This window comes from Mauremys reevesii, linkage group 25 (assembly GCF_016161935.1).
Source record: "Mauremys reevesii isolate NIE-2019 linkage group 25, ASM1616193v1, whole genome shotgun sequence".
NCBI lineage: Eukaryota > Metazoa > Chordata > Testudines > Geoemydidae > Mauremys > Mauremys reevesii.
Genome location: NC_052647.1, coordinates 5,762,489 through 5,782,590, shown reverse-complemented (window position 1 = coordinate 5,782,590; position 20,102 = coordinate 5,762,489). Strand labels below are relative to the sequence as shown.

The 20,102-nt window shown below is 55.9% G+C and overlaps 1 protein-coding gene and 1 long non-coding RNA gene across 4 annotated transcripts in view; both read right to left on the bottom strand.

The window, feature by feature from the left end:
- LOC120391433 overlaps window positions 1–20,102 on the bottom strand; it is a 341,872-nt gene that overhangs the window by 300,213 nt on the left and 21,557 nt on the right. The window lies entirely within an intron of this gene.
- LOC120391414 (hepatic lectin-like) overlaps window positions 1–20,102 on the bottom strand; it is a 35,945-nt gene that overhangs the window by 4,890 nt on the left and 10,953 nt on the right. Inside the window, exons 1-5 of one of the 3 annotated variants that reach the window (XM_039515088.1) lie at window positions 16,322–16,509; window positions 15,596–15,686; window positions 13,610–13,755; window positions 9,917–10,023; window positions 5,334–7,407 (exon numbers count right to left, since the gene is read on the bottom strand). In XM_039515088.1, coding sequence (XP_039371022.1) covers window positions 7,362–7,407; window positions 9,917–10,023; window positions 13,610–13,755; window positions 15,596–15,686; window positions 16,322–16,399 — 468 coding nt within the window. In that variant the 5' untranslated portion in view covers window positions 16,400–16,509 and the 3' untranslated portion in view covers window positions 5,334–7,361. Of the gene's footprint in view, window positions 1–5,333; window positions 7,408–9,916; window positions 10,024–13,609; window positions 13,756–15,595; window positions 15,687–16,321; window positions 16,510–20,102 lie in introns of those variants that run through there. The other 2 variants (XM_039515090.1, XM_039515089.1) reach the window with 2 other exon arrangements.

Genomic DNA, 20,102 nt, shown 5'->3' with positions numbered 1-20,102 from the left:
AGCACATGTCATCATAGACTCCACTGGCCAATGGCAACCAGGAGAACAAAGAAATGTCTTTAGCCAGAGGGAATGTGTTGTTCTAAAGCAGCCAGAGGAGGAAATAAGGCAGGTGAACCACCCCCCACTGCTCACCACAATCCACCCAGGACAGAGCAAACCACCATGAAAGGGGAATTCACTGAGCCGAAACGGACTTTACGTGGGTGTCACAAGGTCCGCACAGGTTTCCGCCTTCTCGCCCTGTGCTGAGGCTGGTAAAATAAGAGTCCTCACGCCTTCTCCTGGGGTTTCACCCTTGTGCTTTATGTTACAGGGCCAGCGTGAGTCCCCTTTATCCCCGACACTTATCCCCTTTCCACCCCATTCCAGGGTCTCTTGGCTCTTGAGGCTCCTGGCCTGTGGTGAGGAGACAGTGCTGTAGCCTCCTGACTGAGTTCGGTTCAGGGCTTTTATATCCCTCCCAGCCTTCAGCCCAGCTGTCACTGCCTAGCTCAGTCTATTGCGCTGAGCCAGCCCTCGTCAGGGCCCGCAGCTGGGCTCCCTGCTGGCTGCTTTGAGCCTCTGCCCCTGGCCTCTCTGCCCGGAGGCAGGGCTCAGCCAGCATTTTAGCAGGGCAGTCAAGGGGTTTCATCCCTGCCCTGCCACATGTGTGTGCAGTGTTTTTCCTCAGTGGAAGGTTGATCTGTTTGGAAGAAGCACGTCTGTGACACTGATTGGACCAGAGCTGTTCCTCTAGGAGGGGCCACAAGAAAAGGGGACCTGGTAAGACCCACACATGAGAGTGATCCTAGGAGGAGGAGCTTGAGTGTATTTCTTTGCCTCTCTTCACCTTGAGCTCATGGACACCTGGATGGGAGGACTGGAGAGCCCCAGGTCCTGAGGACTCTCCCTTGAAGACCCTCCCATATGGGACCATCGACAAGGACCCGGGCCGGCTCCAGGGGTTTGGCCGCCACAAGCAGCCAAAAAAAAAAAAAAAAAAAAAGCCGCGATCGTGATCTGCAGCAATTCAGCGGGAGGAACTTTACTCCCAGCGGGAGTGAGGGACCCTCCACCGAATTGCAGCTGAATAGCTGAAAGTGCCGCCCGGCTCCAGAGTTGCCGCCCCAGGCACCTGGTTGATAAGCAGGTCAGGAATCAGGGCTTGCAGCAGAGCCAGTCTCCAGGCAACCTAACGAGTGCAGCTGGCCTGTACCAAGCTGCCTGATTGGCGGGAAGGGTCAGCAGACAGGCTCCTAAGCCCAGCAGTGGCAGTTCAGTAGCTGCTCAAAGCTTCTTCCCACAGCTGTGATAGCTCCAGCCTTGGTGCAGCCCTGCTCCTGGCTTGCCTCTCTCCAGGTAACCTGGTTCTGACCCTCAGCTCCGATTCCTCATCTCCAACTTCGGCTCTGACCCCAATTCTGACCCTGGGTTCCGACTCCTGCCTCCTGCCCCTGGCTCTGACCCTTGGTGCTGGTATTTGGCCCCTGGCTCTGACCTGCGGCTCCGGTTCTTGGCTACTAGGTCCTGCTCTGACCACTAGACCTGACCACCCACATCCCGCTCTCTGACACCGTCAAGCACGGATAGTCATTTGCCATCTCTTCCATCTTCTTCCTGTGTTAACCCTGTTACTACGGCACCACCTGGAACAGGACTGATGTTCTGTCTGCGTCTCCAAGATGACAGCTGCAGACAGGAGCTACAATCACAGCTGAGACTTGGACAGCACCATCTCGCGCACAGGGAGCTGCACTGTGAGCTGGATGAAGATCTGTTCTTCTGTTTGTTTCTGTTAAGAAGAGCTACTGCTCAGAAAGTGACTAAGGCCTTGGCTACACTTGCAAGTTACAGCGCAATAAAGGAGCCCCAGGCGCCCCAGCTCACTCCGTGTCCACACTGGCAAGGCACATAGAGCGCTCTGGCTCCGCTGCTAGAGCGCACCTGGTTCTCCGCTGGAGCACCGCGGGGCTAGTGTGAACGAGGTGTTGCATTACTGCGCTCTGATCGGCCTCCGGAAACGTCCCATAATCCCCTTAAGTCAAGTGGCCACTCTTGTCATTGTTTTTGAATCGCTGCAGGAATGCGGAAATGCCCTTTCAAAGCTCCCTTTCTGACAGCCGGCTGCTTGTCTGCCCCAAGACAAAGCAACCAGTACAGTGGAATGCTGTGTGAGTGAGAGAGGCGAGAGGGACAGGGGGGTCTGCTGCTGTCTGAACTTACAAGAACCAAAAACCCCACTCTCTCTCCCCTCACATACACACACACTCCCGGTCACACTCACCCCACCCCCGTTTGAAAAGCCCATTGCAGTCACTTGCATGCTGGAATAGCTGCCCATAATGCACTGCTCCCAATGTCACTGCAAGTGCCGCAAATGTGGCCACGCCCGTGCGCAAGCAGCTGTCAGTGTGGACAGACTGCGGCGCTTTCCCTACTGCGCTCTCCGAAGGCGGGTTTAACTCCCAGCGCTCTACATCTGCACATGCAGCCAAGCCCTCGGGCGTTACAGCTGCACCACCTTAGCTGACTGCTTACAGCAAGACTCAGTAACCCCCCCAGGCCACTGGCATCTCTGACCATTACGTCAGCAACCAGCCACTCAGTATGGGCACCTCTTCAGTTTTACTGACTGCAGGATTAAAAAGGTAATTTTGTGACTAGATCCTTCACACCAGTTAATTTGAACAAGAGGGAAGGAAACTGGCCAGAACAGGGAAATAACAGATAAGTTAACAGATAAAGACTCTTTAGATAAGTTAGATCTATGCAACTCGGCAGGGTACACCCTAGAGTGCTTAAGAAACTAGCTGAAGCAATCTCTGAACCATTGGCAATGATCTTCCAGAACTCATGGAGGATGGGTGAGGTTCATAACAAGGGCAAACTTCAAAAAAGGTACAAAGGAGCTCTCAGGGAAGTACAGACAGAGAACCCAACTTCAATACCCAGAAAGATACTGGAACAAATGATTAAACTGCCAACTTATTAAAACCTAGAGGATAATAAGTGATAAGAACAAGTCCTGACAAACAAACATATTTTCCTTCTTTGATTGGGTACCCAGTCTAGTGGATGCGGGGAAGAGGTAGACGTGATGTATCTTGAATTTAGTCAGTCTTTTGACACAGTCCCGCGTGACATTTTCCTACTCAAGCTAAGGAAATATGGACTAGATGAAAGGAGGGTGCAAAGCTAGTTGGAAGTCGTTACTCACAGGGGAGGGATGGGGACTCACTGGCTTGGCAGCAGAACTGCAGAAAAGGGTGTGAGGTTTCTGGTGAACCACAAATGGAAAGTGAGTCTACAGTGTGATGCTGTTGAAAAAGGGAAAATGCCATTCTGGGATGTATTGACAGGAGTGGGGTGGGTCAGAGATGGGAGGTGACTGTTCTCCTCTATTCGGGGTGGGAGAGCCATGTCCAGGTTTGGGTGCTGCGCTTCAGGAAGGATGAGGACAAATTGTGCAGAGTCCAGAAGAAAGCAACAGAAATGATCAGAGGTTTAGAAAACATGACCTGTGCGGGAAGGTTGAAAGAATTGGGCATGTTTTGTCCAGAGACAAGACGGCTGAGTGGGGACATGATAATAATCTGCAAATATGCAAAAGGTCGTTATAAAGAGAAGTGTGATCAATTGGTGCCCATGTCCACCAAGGGTAGGACAAGAGGGAATTGGCTTAGTGAGCAGCAAGGGAGATTTAGGTTAGATATTTATAAAAACTTTCTAACTCTAAGGATGGTTCAGCACAGGAACAGGTTACTAGGGAGGTTGTGGAATCTCTGTTTTGGGGGGATTTTAAGAACAGGCTGGACAAACATCTGCCAGGGATGGTCTTGGTGCACTTGGTCCTGCCTCAGCACATGGGGAAGGATTTTTTGACCTCCTGGGGTCTCTTCAACTCCACATTCCAGTGATTGTGTGAAGTGATGCTAGGCCCTCTGCACTGTGGTTAGTTTCCCCCATAGGTACTCAGCAAGGTAAATGCTTTTGGGGCTGGGAGAAGTGGTAGGGCGGAAGGAAGGAGAGCAGGGCATGCTGGGAAGACGGTGCTTTCCTGTGTGCAGTGCTGTCAGTAGATACGATATAATGCAACAGGACATGAGTCAACTTGGCTTCTTGTCTAATTTCTCCAAGATAAGGAGGCTGCAAAGCTCAAAATCCTCAGAATTCGACCTGCCCTGACAGCGTCTGAGCCACCATGGGAACCCGAGATGACGTGTATCCATTGGGTGAGTGGAACAAAGTCCATGGGCTGAACTCAGGTGGGGCTAGGAGAGTGCAGAGGGGCCCACAGGTCTGTCTGCACTGGGGCTGGAAGGTGAATGTTCCAGCTGAAGAAGACAGAGTCGCGCTAGCTCTCATCTAGCTAGAAATAGAAGTGTCGCTATGGGGTGGGAGAGGCTGGCCGCCCTGAGGGCGTATCTGTGGTCTTGGACAGGATCATAGTCGGGGCAGGGAGCCTCTCCTGTTACTTGCCCAAGCGCAGCCACGCTTCAATTTTTGACATGCCAGCTGGGTCAGAGCAAGCCCTGGTCTGTCTCCCTGAGCTACAGTTTACCCCTAGGCATACGCTACATTGGTGTAACGTGCAATTTCCTCTGCTCCCTCCAGTGCTCACGTTGCACCAACTGAGACTCCCTCCAGACTCACTGAAATGCCCTTAGATTTACTGGGCCAGATTCCTGGGCTGGCTGAGATGGGCTCATCTGAGATGGGCTCCCTATGAGACCAGAGCGTGGAGGGGTCCCAGATGGCTTTTCACCACGTTCACAGCTACTGAATCCCAGGGGATAACTGTGGATCAGTCTGGTTCCTGGAAGCAGAGCAGCCCAAAGCCTTCCCTGATTCATCCCCAACTGTCCATAGCCCCAAGGGACCATTCCAGCAGCTGGCAAGAGCCAGAGTGGAGGAGTACGTTGGCCACACCGCTCACCTCTGGGAATGCCCACTGTGCCTGGGGGCTGTAACACAGATCCAGTACACAAGGGGCATTTCCAGGTAGCTGGGTGAGGCAGCTTTCTGTAGGGGCACAAAGCCGGGGTTCCGAAATATTACTACAGTAATAATAGTTCTTAATGAGAGAATTGACTTCATTGGGTTTACAGCAGAATCACAGTGGGGTAAATAAGCAAAATTTGGTCCAGAGACAAGGGCCAGGAGCCATTTCTCTCTCTCTCTCTCTCTCTGTTGCTTATTTCTGTCTATAACATCTTTAAAACACATATTTAGTTTTTATTTTTCTCAAGCATTTCTCCTCCTCTTGCTGGGAATGGGCCATAGAGGATGGATCAGTTGATAATTCCCTGTTCTGTTCATTCCCTCTGGGGCACCTGGCACTGGCCACTGTAGGAAGACAGGATACTGGGCAGGATGGTCCTTTGGTCTGACCCAGTAGGGTCGTTCTTATGTTCTTATGTCTTTCACTTAAAGGAGCATTTGCCTGGCTTTAGATGCCGTCAGGGCTAGAAGCAAACCTAGGACTCCTGGGTTCTATCCCAGCAGTGGGAGGGGAGTGGGGTCTAATGGCTAGAGCAGAGGAGACTGGGGACCCGGACTCCTGAGTTCTATCCTCACAGCTGGGGGAGGGGTGTTGGTTGTGAGTTGTTGTCTAAGTGGCTGGCTGTACAAAGGGCTGGACCCTGTTGGGTGCTCAGTGCCCTGTCCCTCTGTGCATCCTATGCCCTGGGTGGGCGGGAGGTGCCACGCCTGTGACACCAGCAGAGAAACCTCGTTTTCAGAAATATTTCTGTCCATGTGGTGCCAAGTGATTAATAAAATGGAGCATTCCTTGCCCTGCTTGGCCCTGCCAGTCCAGCCACCCTCTGGGGAAGGAGGGAGGGAGAGGGAGACATCAGTGCTGGCCTGGGTCTGTGCCCACCCACCTTCCCAGAGCTTTGGGGGGGTCTGGTTTTCAATCCAGACGTAGGTTCCTGAAACAAGAAGCCTGACTTACAAAGAGGCTGCGATTTGTAGACAGGCAGCGCCGTCTGGTCAACAGGGTGTCGGGGTGGGAGTCAGAACACCTGGGTTCTTTCCACTGATTTGGCAAATTGCATCCCTGCTCCGTGCCTCAGTTTCCCGACTTGCCTTTTGTCAGTTGAGACTGGGAGCCCTTTGGGGCAGGGGCTGTCTCTTGCTGTGGGTCTGTGCAGCCCCGGGCACAATATGGCCTCAATTTTGGTCAGGGCTGACAGTCGCTACCGTAATTCACTTAATAACGACCATTCTCAGATCCTGCAGAATCTGGGCATAACCAGCCAGGCAGGCCAGCTATTTTAGGAGCCTTGTTGTGGATTTAGGTGCCAGATTTTAGGTGCCAACATTTGGCATGTGGGTCCCCAGCTGGGCTCTGGATCCTGCACTGCATGTTCCAGCTCAGCTCCCGTTGGAGGCAGGCGCTGTCCGGCTGGTGCAATGGGTTCAGGATTGGATCCAGGGGTAGTTTGAGCTCCTGTAGCTGCTGTTATCTTTGATGCCTCCTGAGACCTGTGTGGCAGAGCCCAGCTGGCAGCAGCTCTGTGGCACAGGTGCCCGAGTGGTTCTGGGACTACGCTGGGATGGGGAAAATCCAGGTTCAATTCTCAGCTCTGGCCCTGAATTGCTCTGTGCCTCAGTTTCCACAGCAGTAAAATGGGGCAAATGGTTCTTCTCTTGCCTTGTCTGTTTGGGTCATTGGCTCTCAATACCAAGGCTTGTAGGTGCTGAGTTTGGTACAATGGGGCCTTGGTGCCACAGCAGTATGGCTAATAAATACCAGCAGTGACAGTAGAATTGGTGCCAGCCATTTGTTTGATCAGTGGCTTTGTTTTTTGTATTTGATTTCCTGGTTTCATAAAGCAGCGGGGAGCTGGGAGCCAGGACTCCTGAGTTCTCTTCCCAGCTGCCATTTGCTCTGAGACAGTGGGTGAGTTGTCGCTCAGTGCCTCAGTCTGCCCACCTGTAAAATGGGGCTGGTGGCAGCTCTTTCTCAGCAGTGGGGCCGTGCGGGCTGTGAATGCCCATGAGGCGCTTTAGGGCTGGATAGGGCCAAAGTGCCGCCAACGCGCCGTCAGGGAGGGGCCAGCAGCGCTCGTGTCCGGGTGTCGGCCTCGGCCTAGCAGCATCTCTCCCCATCGTCCCTTGGCTGGCAGGGCTGAAACGCGAGAACTGACGTAGCGAACGTGTCTAGTCTCACCAACGTCTCGAGCTACGGGCCTGGCTGGGAACTGAGCAGCCGGGATCTGTCGGTAGATTCCTCCTTGGCCTGTCTCCTGTTTGCCAGGGGCCGTCGTTCTGGTACAGTGGGGATCAGGCCCCTGTTGTGAGATGCGGGGGACTGGGCAGAAAGGCAGCTACAGTATCATGGGGGGGGGCGCATTCTCCGGATCCCCGTAGGGTTACGCAGTAGCAGCGAGATGCTGAGGTGACAGCGAATCCTGGAAACTACCCAGGGCAGAGGAAAGCACAGTGAGGCCAGAGCCCAGCTCTCAATACCAAGGCTTGTAGGTGCCAAGCTTGGTACAATGGGGCCTTGGTGCCACAGCAGTATGAACACACGTGTGTGCCCAGCTGGTGTGAATCGGCCTCCTTCCACTGAGCTCAATGGAGCTAGGCCGGTTTACACCCACTGGGATTGATTCTGAGAAAAATGTCTGCTTTGAGAGGTGTTGGATGGGGGAGACCCAGCACTCTGGGTGTCCTTGCACACCTGGGCACTATCACCTGGGTCCCTTGCACCAATCCCCAGCTCCTGGGTGTCCTTGCACACCTGGGAACTAGCACCTGGGTCCCTTGCACCAATCCCTGGCCTCTGGGTGTCCTCGCACACCTGGACACTATCACCTGGGTCCCTCGGACCAATCCCTGGCCTCTGGGTGTCCTTGCACACCTGGGGACTAGCACCTGGGTCCCTCGCACCAATCCCCAGCCCCTGGGTGTCCTTGCACACTTGGACACGAGCACCAGGTCCCTCACAACAACTGCCGTAGGGCCAGGCTCCCTAGCGGGACAGGCTCTGTGCTCAGCACTTGTAGCTGGGATGACCTCAGCGAGCCCTGTTAGCAACTGGCCCCACTGCCGCCCCTAACGGCTCAGGGCTTTCGACACCGCTTGAGTCCTGCCCTTCGGAGAAGTGGGGGGAAGTAGCCAGGAGATAAGTGGCCTCATGAAAAGGGAACCGATAAAACCCCTAGTTACCCCCCAGATGTTTTCACAACAGAGCCGGCCTTGGCGCTTCCCCCAGATCCCACGGTCTCGCTCCGTGGGGCAGCCCCCCAGCTGGGGTGACAGCCTCACTTCATTGGCCTAGCAAACTACTGCCCCCCTCCCTTCTCCCCATACACCCTCCCCTGCCCCTCTGCTTCAGCCCTGGGTGTTGGGTCTCTAGGTGCAGCCCATCTTTGGCCTTTCTACTGAGACTGGGTCAGGTCACTTCCTCTCGTGCATTAGGTGTATTATGGTAGCAGCTACAGACCCCAGACTGAGATGCGGGGCCCCATGTGCCAGGTGCTGCACAAACTGGGGCAGTCGGCCTCGGACCACATAAGATGCTCCTTAACACCCCTGCATCCCTCCCCCCCGCCCCTGCCCCCGCCCCGGGCTGGGAGGTAAAACTCTGCAGATAAACTGTTGAACTCTGGGGCTGCACTGACCAGGGCCAGAGACTTTTGGGGTGTTGGACTTTTGGGTGTTTTTTCGGGTTGCTGGACTTAAGAGGAGTGAAGTTCTGGAACAGCCTTCCAAAGGGAGTAGTGGGTGCAAAAGACAAATCTGGCTTTAAGACTAAGCTTGATAAGTTTATGGAGGGAATGGTATGATGGGATAGCCTAATGTTGGCAATTAATTTTGGCAATTGATCTTTGATTATCAGCAGGTAAGTAGGCCCATTGGTCTGGAATGGGATGTTAGATGGGGTGGGATCTGAGTTACTACAGAGAATTCTTTCCTGGGGGCTGGCGGGTGAGTCTTGCCCACATGCTCAGGGTTTAACTAATTGCCATATTTGGGGTTGGGAAGGAATTTTCCTCCAGGGCAGATTGGCAGAGGCCCTAGAGGTTTTTCGCCTTCCTCTGCAGCATGGGGCACGGGTCACTTGCTGGAAGGTTCTCTGCACCTTGAGGTCTTTAGACCATGATTTGAGGACTTCAATAGCTCAGACATAGGTTAGGGGTTTGTTACAGGAGTGGGGGGTGAGATTCTGTGGCCTGCGTTGTGCAGGAGGTCAGACTAGATGATCATAATGGTCCCTTCTGACCTTAAAGTCTATGATTCTATGATGCCAGGCTGAATACTCTCTGCATGGGGGGGGGGGGGGGGGGTTTGAAAAATTTGCATCCCAGTCTCAAGGGTTTGTGACATTCCCCCTAGAGGAGACAGATCTTTTATTCTGAAGTATCCAAATGAATGTGGGGCCAGAGACAGCATTACCTGCTCACAGGCCAGGCATCATGATTGGACCACTAGAGGATAACAACCTACTACTAGTTAATGGCATAAGTGGGGGAGGGCTGCGCTGTTGAAGGCCCTGCTGCAGGGGTAGAGGCTGCTACCCACACACGCCATGGCAGCACAAGCTTCCCCTCACCACAATGTCTCAGACCAGACCAGCCTTGGAGAGACCCCTCTGTAGGCTGAGAGGGGCGCTCTGTCCCTGTGACCCATTCCGTCCTCGGTACATTGGCTGTGATGGCCAACAAGCACCCAAGCTCATTTCATACAGAGGGCACCCAGCAGCAATGCCATTTGGTCACTAGAGACCTGGGCCAGATTGCAAACAGTGACCTGCGGGGACCGATAAAGCCTCGAGTCGTTCAGTCCTCAGGGCATGAAATCAAACCTGAGTGGCTCCATCCCTGGCCTCAGCCTTGGAGCTACTGAGGTAGAAAGCACCTGCAGGGGCAGCTGGGGAAGGCCAGGGCAGGAATGGGAGAGCAGAGGATCGCCCCATGCTTACGTAAATACCGCAGAAGTGTTGTCCACCCAGCGCCAGATGCCTTCAGTCCCTTGGTCGGTGAAGCCGATCCAGTGCCGAATGGAACGAGCTTTAATAGCCAAGTAATCCTAGAGAGGATGACACAGAGAATTGGGTGCTTAGAACTGAGACCAGATCCTGAGGCGTCTCCCATGGCAGGAACTTACCCCAAGGGATGACCTGGGCACTCAGTGCTGCATATGCCAGAGGAGGAGGCAAGGAGCCCGATTCTCCTCTCCCTCCAGGGAAGGGTGTGGGGGATGGAGAGACGTCAGTGGAGGAGCAGGGGTTGGCGATGGTCTCGGCCTGGGGTGGGGAGAGGAGGCCCTGAGCCTGGGGGATGGATGGTGTTGGAACCAGGGGGGAGGGTATTGGGTCCTGCAGTGGGACAGAGGGGGCTGTGGCATAGATCACCCACACACCGCACCAAACAGATCCCAACCCTGCAGTCAAACTCGGGCACAACCCAGCAGGGGAGGGTAATGCACAGGGAGTCCAGGAGGGCCTGTTGTATTCATTTAGCTGGAATATACGGGCCTAAGGTGTTAGCAGAACTCAGCCGTTGGCCGACATTAAACAGCGCTAACCCGGCCTGCTCGCTTCCCTTAAAAACCTTTTTAACCTTTGATCAAAGACAAAGGGAAGAGGGAAAAACCAGGGAAACCCTTTGAACGGTAAAGCACCGAGCCAGGCTTTCAGTCCGCCAGCCTCCCTTGGGCCCGTCCCCTTGAGCTGCAGATTTTTTAGAAGGAACCCGCCCCCCTTGTGTGACAGGCTCTTAGCAGGGCCAGATTAATCATTTGTGAGCCCTGGCTCCCGGACTGTGGCCCTGCCCCCTGCTCCGCTCACGCTTGGCTGCAAGGCCCCACCCCTGCTCAGCCTCTTCCCCTCCAAGGCCCCCCACACCGCTCGCACGGTTGGGAGGGAGCAGAGTCAGCGGCAGGCAGGGCCTCGGTGAGAGGCCGGGTGGGGATGGGGCGTTGGCGCAAAGTGTGGGCGGAACACAGGGGGCAGGTGTGATGAAGTGGGAGGTTTCTTGTTTTTTCCATGGTTTGCATGCAGAGCGAGTGGGACTCAGTTTCCCTGGGTGTTACTGGTTTAACGAGGTGAGGGGAGAGGGAGTTTGTTGTTCCAGAGGACCGGCGACTGAACTTGGGACCCCGGCCAATGGCCTGGAGAATGGACATCCCAGCAACTGGTGACCTGGGGTTGTGGTCACCAGGAGGCCCAGCTCAGAAGTCGCAGCCAGTTCTGGCCAGTGGGAGGACAACGGGCTATGAAGAGAGGACCCTGTGACCTGACCAGCTGGTTCCAGCCAGAGGACAGGAGATGAGAGGAGGCCCAGGCAACCCTGCTTACCTGGAGAGAAGACAATGGACAGAGCGGGGGCTTGGGGCCGGGGATATCGGATGCCCAGCTGGGAAGCAGGGGGGCTCGGGGCTGGAGATGGGGAGCAGGCAGAGCCCCCCTGGATGCAGGGGGACTGGGATGTGCTGTGCTGAGGGAGGCCAGGCCCGAGGGCCCTGAGTGTTTCCTATGCCGTGTTCAGACACTCAATAAACCCTCCTGTTTTACGCTGGCTGAGAGTCGCTCCAGTCTAGAGAACAGGGTTGCATTATTCCCTCTGGGAGTGGAGGCCCTGGGGGTCCAGAGCACGTGGACTCCTTGAGGGGGCCCACGGTGAGAAACAGGTGTGCTAAGGCTCAGAGATGTGCAGTTCCAGGAGCTGGAGAGGTTTAATCCCTGAGAGAGACTGGACCCCCGAGAAGGGCTGTCACACTGAAGGGGATTCCCCCCAGGGACTCCACGGGACCAAGAGGGCACAACCTGTGAGTCCGTGATAGCAGGGCCACAGTCCGGGTGCCATGGCCCCTTCTAAGTGTGGGCCCGGCGCGATTGTAAACCCGGCACTGTCTCTTAGATGGTATCAGAGCTGGTAACAACCATCCTGCTGCTGAGACAGGCTGGAGTGGCTGTTGTTACAGTCCGACCTGTTTCATCCCAGCTGGTGGTTGGGATTAGCTGGAGCCGGTAGAGGCGACATCATCTGGGTCCTTTTCTCCAGTCCCATCTGGTCAGGATGTCTCAGGCTCAGGATGACAAAGGTCTCAGGTCCCAAAAGATGTGGGGGAGGGGAGAACCATGATGGTGAAGCTCGTTCTAGAAGCCTAATTTTCTCCCCAAAGTCTCTTTCAGGTCCCCAAAAGGGAGCAATGGGTGGAACAGTCCATCCCCTCATTCCTTTGACCACCAAGTAGGTTTAATCTCCAGCACTGGATTCACTCCTTTCTGGTTCCACACATTTCTTGTTTGCCAGTCGTGATCTGAACCCAGTCGGTGAGTTACAGCAGGAGACTCTTTCGTTTGGACTAACTCCATCTGTCTCTCGTTTGGGACCTTTTCCCATCAACCCTGGTTACTCTCGGTCATTGTACCATCTCAGGAACACTCACAAACTTTTACAGCTGCGTTCACAGTGAGGGTAAATTTGTCAGGCCAGTTATTCCGACCGGGTGCAGCAGGAGATAAGGATGAGCATTACGAATGCACCGTCCAAGTTCCCCTTTCCAAAGGGCCGTTACACTTTGAAAGTGACTGTAAAAAACCTGCTCCCAGATGGGCTCCCTCATCCCTATGGGTATCAGAGCCAGAGCTGCTGGCTGCAGGGACTAACCTAAGCCATTCCTGCTTTTCCCTCTCATACGCCCAGCAGAGCCAGCCAGGGCCTGTTCTGGTTCAAGCCTCAGCAGAATTGTCACCCAAGTTCCTGTTGCAGGATCTTTGGGCTGGATCCCCAGCTGATGTCAAGCGGGATCACATGGATCACAGCTGCTGTGCACCAGCCAAGGTGCTGGCCCATTCCTGGCGCTGGAAATCACTGACCAAAGAAATACATTCACTACTACAGGTGCCGACTCTGTGGGTGCTCTGGGGCTGAAGCATCCATGGGGAAAAAACAGTGGGTGCTAAGCACCCACCAGCCACCCATCCATCAGTTGTTTGGCCACCCTGCTGCTGATCAACTGTTTGGCAGCCAGTGGGAGTTGGTTAGGGGAGGGGGCGGAGCAGGGGTGGGATGAGGCGGGGCAAGGGCGGGGTCTTGGGGGAAGGGGTGGGGCAGGGGTGAGAATAGGCGGGGAGAAAGGCAGGGCCTTGGGGGAAGGGGTGGAGTTGAAGCAGGATCGAGGTGGGGCACCCACCTGGAAAAATTAAAATCATTACCTGTGGCACTACAGTCAAGTCCTGGCTCTTCTCTCCCAGCAGACACCCCTGGGCTCTGCAGTCTGGTGGGAATCCACCTCTGGCAAGATAGTTTCGTGTTCCCAGCACCCCAGGGAGTCTGACTACCCTGCCCGGAAACCTCCTCTCTTATCTGCCAAGCAGCTCTGCTTTCTGAGCCCTCCTCAAACCTCCCCACCATTTGCTCCTCATCGTCCCTTCTCTGTGCTGCTGCCCCAAGTCCCTCCTGCCCCCGTTGGGCAAAATTCACCCCGGGGGTGGGGCAGGGCTAGCCCTTGTCACTGTTGGAGACCTGGAGTCCTGCTCCAGCCCTGCACCAGGAACTCCCACTGTTCCTTTTTTCCCCGTCAGGCCCAAACAGCGCCAAAGCCTCATGCCAGCTCTCTGCCCAGGGGTCATTACACCCCAGGGAGAGGATGGGCTGAGTGTTCGTACCTGCTCCCTTTGGTCGTTGATCACCACCAGATCAGCATTCTGGGCTAAGCAGGAGTTTCTCGCTGCCTCCCAGGTCTGGTTAGCCTGGGAGAGAAGGTAGCACCTCCCTTGGTCCTGGTCCCAGCCCGACTGGCACCAGGGAACACCTGCCGCAGAGAACACAGCTGTGAGCCCCTCCCCCGTTACTCGCCAATGAGGGGCCAATCCCCTCTCTCACATGCCGATGAGGGGCTGATCCCTCTGCCCCATGTGCCGCCGATCCCTCCCTCACACGCGCCGATCAGGAGCCTATCCACCTCATCTCACGTGCCAACAAGGGGCCGATCCCCCGACCCCATGTACTGACAAAGGGCAGATCCCTCCCCCTCACGTGCTGATGGGGGGGCCGAACCCTGACACGCCAGGTGCCGACGAGGGGCTCATCCCTCCCCACCACATGGCGATGACGGGCCAATCCCCCCACCCAACGTGCCAATGAGGGACTAACCCCCCACCATGCGCCGACGAGAGCTCGATCCCACCCTCCCCACGTGCCGGACAGCAACCGATCCCTCCCCACACGCACTGCTGAGGGGCCAATCCTTCCCCCCGCAGACACAGAGCACAGGCCAGACCACAGCAGGTGTGGGTATTCCACAGGAAACCTAAGCCACAGGTGAAAGCAGAAGCTACAGGCGGAGACGTGGGGCACAGGCAGCCCCTCCATCCATCCTTATGGGCTCTGCTCTCACAGGGCGAGTGGCAGGGCCCCATTCCCAGGTTCCAGCCCCCACCCCTGGCACTAATGGGGGATTCTGCAGCCCCACACCCCAACTAGGGGGGACCCCCCACCCCAGCTAGAATGTGACACTGCATTTGGATTCTCCCCACTCTGCTCTCACCTGCTGTGCTCCTCTGGGTTGGGGGGCCAGGGTCTCCTGGCTTGGTGGGAGAAGGGGTGGCCTGTGAAACTGAGCATGGCCTGACTTGCATCCGACCAAGTGGGTATTCACCCACGAAAGCTCATGCTCCAAAACGTCTGTTAGTCTATAAGGTGCCACAGGATTCTTTGCTGCTTGAGCACGGCCTGTGTTAGTCTCAGGGCCATTGATAGGATACACCCCCCCACCTCCGCAGGGTGCTGATCACCGCACCTCCCTGCACTCCAGAGGGTGATGCTGCAGCACCCCAACCCTGCCTAGTGCCTGATCCCCACCTCCCTGCACCCCTAAACCAGATCAAGACTTTCCAGCATCTTTCTCCCCCACCTCATCTGCAGGCTGAACCACCCCTGATCCCTACATTCCTAAACTGGAAGGAGACACTGCAGCACCCCTGACCCCTGGGTGCTCATCCCCTCCCCTCGCCCCATGTGGTGCCATCCCTGTTCTCAGGCCACGGGCTGGGACATTAAGGAAAGGAAAACTAAGAACATTCAAGAGGAGCCCAGCGAGCTCCTCCCATTTACCCCTGACCTTACCTGCCGAGCCCCTCTTGGTTGTGGGGCTGGGGTCCCTGGCCATGTCTGAAGATGGGACCATCTAAGAAACTGAGCAGAGCCCCAGCGTGAGCCTCAGGGCCATCACCCGCTTCTCCCAGTGGGTGGGTTGGCAGCTTCTCAGTCCGGTCTGTCAACTCTGTCAAATCCCAGCGAGGTGCTCCCCCAGCCCATTGGGGCTCTCATCTCCTTGGGGCAGGGATGAGCAGGATTTGGGGAGGGGAGAATCTCAAACCTTAATAATAATGCCTCCCCCTTCTCATCAGTACAGCATACAAAGCACTTTGTGAAGGGGGTCAGGCTCATGAGCACCATTTTATAGATGGGGAAACTGAGGCACAGGGCATTGCTGTGACTTGCTTAAGGTCACAGAGGTGGAATAGAACCCTGGTCTCCTAGGGCTTAGTCCCATCCTGTCTCTACTAGTCCATGCTGTCTCAGAAGGTGCCTAGCTCTCACCAGACCAGCTCTGGTGGGGGTAGGGGGTCCAGGTCATGGTGGCTACTCACGGTAGAGGAGGACCAGGGTCATCAGGAGCAGTTTGATGGCCACGATGATCAGGGTAGGAATCACCAGCTGCCGGTTCGTGAGAGGGGGAATCTGGAAGGGGGGGAAATGGCTCTGATAATCCTGTCCTGGCCAGACCCTAGATTTTACCCCACCCCCAGCACTGAATGGGACACACTTTCAATCAAGCCTGACAATAATTAAAGGGGCAGGGATCGGTGTGTAGCATCTTTAGCTAAAAGAGCTTTTCTCCCCGCTGTGTCTCAGGCATTTGAGTTAAATGTGCACCCACAAAAATGAAAAGGATGAAGCCAAAGGGACAAACTCTGCTCCCAGTTACACCATTGTAAATCTAGCCTGAAGGCAACAGTGTGACTCAGGATTTACACTGGTGTAAATGGGAGCAGATGTTGGGTCAAATAGTTTCCAAACCTTTGGAGGAAAATAATCACGTCACTTGCCAGGCAGTGAAGTTTCCCCAGGTGTGACCCTGTCAGTCCTGCCAGCTCCCCACTAACCCTTGGGGCTTCTAGGGATGGCAGGGTAGGTGAGACCCCCATTTCTGATCTGGTTTTGAAAAGAGGAAAAAAACAAACTGCTTTTTGAACTTTCTTCCAGCACCACAAAGGAGCAAAAAGGGAAGGAACCCAACTGCCATCCCCAGGAAATGAGCAACACACGGAGCAGCAGGTTCCTCATCAGCCAGCAAAGGAGCTGGTTTGTCTCACCACAGAGAGGGGACAGACCCCAGCCCATGTTCCTGGGTCCTCCTGGTCCCACTGAGGTTCTCCAGGTGCGTTGGGCATCTGCTCTGGGTCCCCTCGGATCTCTCAGTCATGCAGGCATCTTCCCCTCTGGGGCCAAGGGTAGAGGACTGGGTGGGTGCCCCGGGTGCTCTGCTGTTATCTCCCGCTGGGCTTCCTGCCCCATAACGCAGTGGCTTATACACGCATGACTCTAGTAGTCCCATGGTGCGGCCTGCGTGGGCAATGTCAGAGCACCGCCCATCACCCTACCTCCTGCGCGGGGCGGTGGTGACCCTGAGTGAGTCACACCTTCAAAAGGGGAAGAGCCCTGCTAGGTCCCATCTGGTCCATCATCCCAGAGCAGGACTGTTCTCCCCAGGCTAATTTTAAAGATATCATAACCAGGAGGGTTGTCGGGATCAAACCCTCAACCTGTAGCAGTGATATTCAGACCTCAGGAGCCAAATTAGCACTCAGCATTACCCAAGAGAGCCACAGTAGGGTGAATTCATGGTTTCATTTGCTAGAGGACTCTATAATCATATTTAAACAGTATGTCAGTTTTATATATACTTGTCACAGCACAATGATTGACCAAGTATCACCATTTTCATAGAATCTCAGAATCATAGAATCTCAGGGTTGGAAGGGACCTCAGGAGGTCATCTAGTCCAACCCCCAACTACAATTGGTTAATTACATAGTAAAAGCATCCTGGTAAGTTAATAACTTAGACTGGTTAATAATTATGGAAGCAAGGTCTGAAGCAGCTAGTGATGAGCTGCAGGGGGTGGGGAGGAGGTTTCAGGGCCAGACGGTCTTTACATAGACACACTTTCGGCCTGGGTATCAGGCAGACAGAGCTCCATTGCCCACATCATCCGTTTTGGCTGGTGCTGGGTTACAAATGACTTTAGAACACAGGGGACTGAAATATTTTTATCCTGATTGTAAGAGGAACGGGCAGCAGAACTGTGCTTAGCCGGCCCTGGCTGACGGGGTCCCCCTCCGCCGAACTGAGCTCACAAAGCAGGGGGTCGGATGCCAGAGCCAAGTGTTGAGGGAGAAGGGACAGGGCTGGGCCAGGCCAGTTTAAAGATAGAGGTACCTAGACTCCATCAGGTCCACGGGCTGCTTAGATCTGTTGTGGGGCAGCATTTCTGTGGAAGAGGCGGCTCGGCCTGCACTAGCGGTGAGGTTCCCCCACTGAGGTCACAGTAGAGAGGCAGGAGGCAGCAGAAGGGGACGGCACAGGGCCGGCGGCGACGGAGCAGATGGCACAGTGTGGTGAACGGTGACACGAACAACAGCAGCAGAGTGAACGACACGCAGCAGCAGCAGGCAGTGAAGGCATTGCTCAATTCCCCCCCCCCCCCCCCCCGTGTGAACGCATGTGAAGGCACCGCTGGGCTCTGGGTCTCCACAGACCAAGGACAGCAGCTGTGAGTGGGGTGTGGCAGAGGGAGAGGGGAGTGCGTGTTAAAGGGACATTTTTTTGTTGGATTTTCACACCATGGTGAAAAACGGAGGCAAAGGACACGGCCCAATGTCCTCTGGGGTGGGAGTTTTGCTCATGGTCAGATGTGTTTGAATCATGGCTGTGGTGTTTCCCCCAATTAATGCCGGGTTCCTTCCCCCTTTTTATTAAATGTTCTCTGCCACGCACAGACTCAGTGCTCATGAAAGGGGAAGTGTTGCCTCTTACAGGCACCCCGTAGAGTTTGATTTTCCCAGATTACTGGGTGGGGGCTGTGGATATTAAACCCAGCCCTGGTGGCTGCCAACTCCAGCTGGCAGAAGGGCACAGTTCAATCACACCGTGTTTTTCTGAGTAAGGGTTGCCAGGTGTCTGGTTTTCAACCGGAAAGTCCAGTCGAAAAGGGAACCTGGCAGTGTCTGGCCAGCAGTGCTGACTAGCCCCTGACACTCCAGTTAATCGCAATAAGCAGCCTCCGCCACCGGGGGCAGGACGAGCAGAAGCTGCTGGAACCTGGAGGAGCACATGGGAACGGGGGAGCGGGGTACTGGCTGCTCCCCTGTCCTGCCCCATTCACTCCCTGACCGCAACTTCCCCGCCCCCATCCTGCCCTACTCACCCCCAACCCCAGAATGCAGCTCCCCCTCCCCCACCTTACTCCACTCATTCCCCAACCCACAGAGCGTGGCTCCCACTTCCCCATCCTGCCCCATTCACACCCGACCATCGGAGCTCGGGTTCCCCACCCTCATCCTGCCCCATCCTGCCCCACTCATCCCAACCCCAGAGTGCAGATCCCCCTCCCCTTCCCCACCCCACTCAGCCCCCAATCCCCAGAGCGTGGCTCCCCTCCCTCATCCTGCCCCACTCACCCCAACCCCAGAGTGCAGATCCCCTCCTTCCCCACCCCACTCAGCCCCAATCCCCAGAGCATGGCTCCCCTCCTTCATCCTGCCCCACTCACCCCCAACCCCAGGCGCAGATCCCCTCCCTTCCCCACCCCACTCAGCCCCCAATCCCCAGAGCGTGGCTCCCTCTCCCTCATCCTGCCCCACCCACTCACCCCCAACCCCAGAGTGCAACTCCTCCCTCCCCCTACCCCACTCAGCCCCAACCCCCAGAGCATGGCTCCCCTCCCTCATCCTGCCCCACTCACCCCCAATCCCGAAGCATGGATTCCCCTGCCCTGTCCTTCCCACTCACCCCCAACCCCAGAGCGCAGGTCCACTTTCCCCATCCTGCCCCTCTCACCCCAACCATGGGGCAAGGCTCCCCCTCCCCCATCTTGCCCAACTCACCTCTTGACCCCTGGAGCGTGGCTCCTCCTCCCCCATCCTGTCCCAATCACCCCCCCCCCTGGAGCAGCACTCCCTCTGCCCCGTGCTGCCCCACTGACCCCCCACCCCCTGGCCCTAGAGCATGGCTCTTCCTGCCCTGTCCTGCCCCACTACACCCCCAACCCCGGAGCATGGTTCCCCTCCCCGCTCCCCCTCCTCCACTCACCTCCCCACTCCCAGAGTGCAGCTCCCCCTCCCCTGTACTGCCCCACTCACCCCCCACCCCTGGAGCATGGTTGCCCCTCCCCTGTACTGCCTCACTCACCCCCAGGTCCCCAGAGCATGGCTCCCCCTCCCCCACTCACTCCCTACCCCTGGAGTGCAGCTCCCCCTCCCCCATCCTGCCCCATTCACCCCACACCCCCGGAGCACAGCTTGAACGATGGGTTGCCAGGTGTACAGTGCAGGGGTGGAAGGCAGCAAAGTCTTTTAAGTGGGTGGATCCGTTTGGAGGCGGGTCCACCCTTGCCCGAGGGCTGGGCAAGAGGAAGTCACCCACGTGCAGATGGTGAGCGCTGCCGCTCGAGGAAAGGGCCACCCACTGGGACTGCTCTGAGGGGAATCCAAGCCTCAGCACCTGAATCTCCGAAGGGTTTCAAGCTCCGGAAATCTGAACAGACACCAGCCACTGCCCCAAACCTGGGGTGCACAGTAATGGCACAGATGTTCCCTGTAGCTCCCCCTGCCGAGCGTTGGACCCAGCTGTCCAACTGTCTGCTCCCCTCTGGCCACAGCGCTGACCCTTCAGACTCCCCTGTACTTAAACCAGCCTCCCCCAGAACTCCGCCCAAAAGGTGCCACGCTTCTGACCTACAGTTTAACCCTCTCAGGGACCCGCCTCTGTTGAGAAGCAGTTACACACGTACACACACACGCTCACAGACACACACACACGCTCACAGACACACACACACACACACATGCTCTTTGTTCAGTCTATCAGCTTATG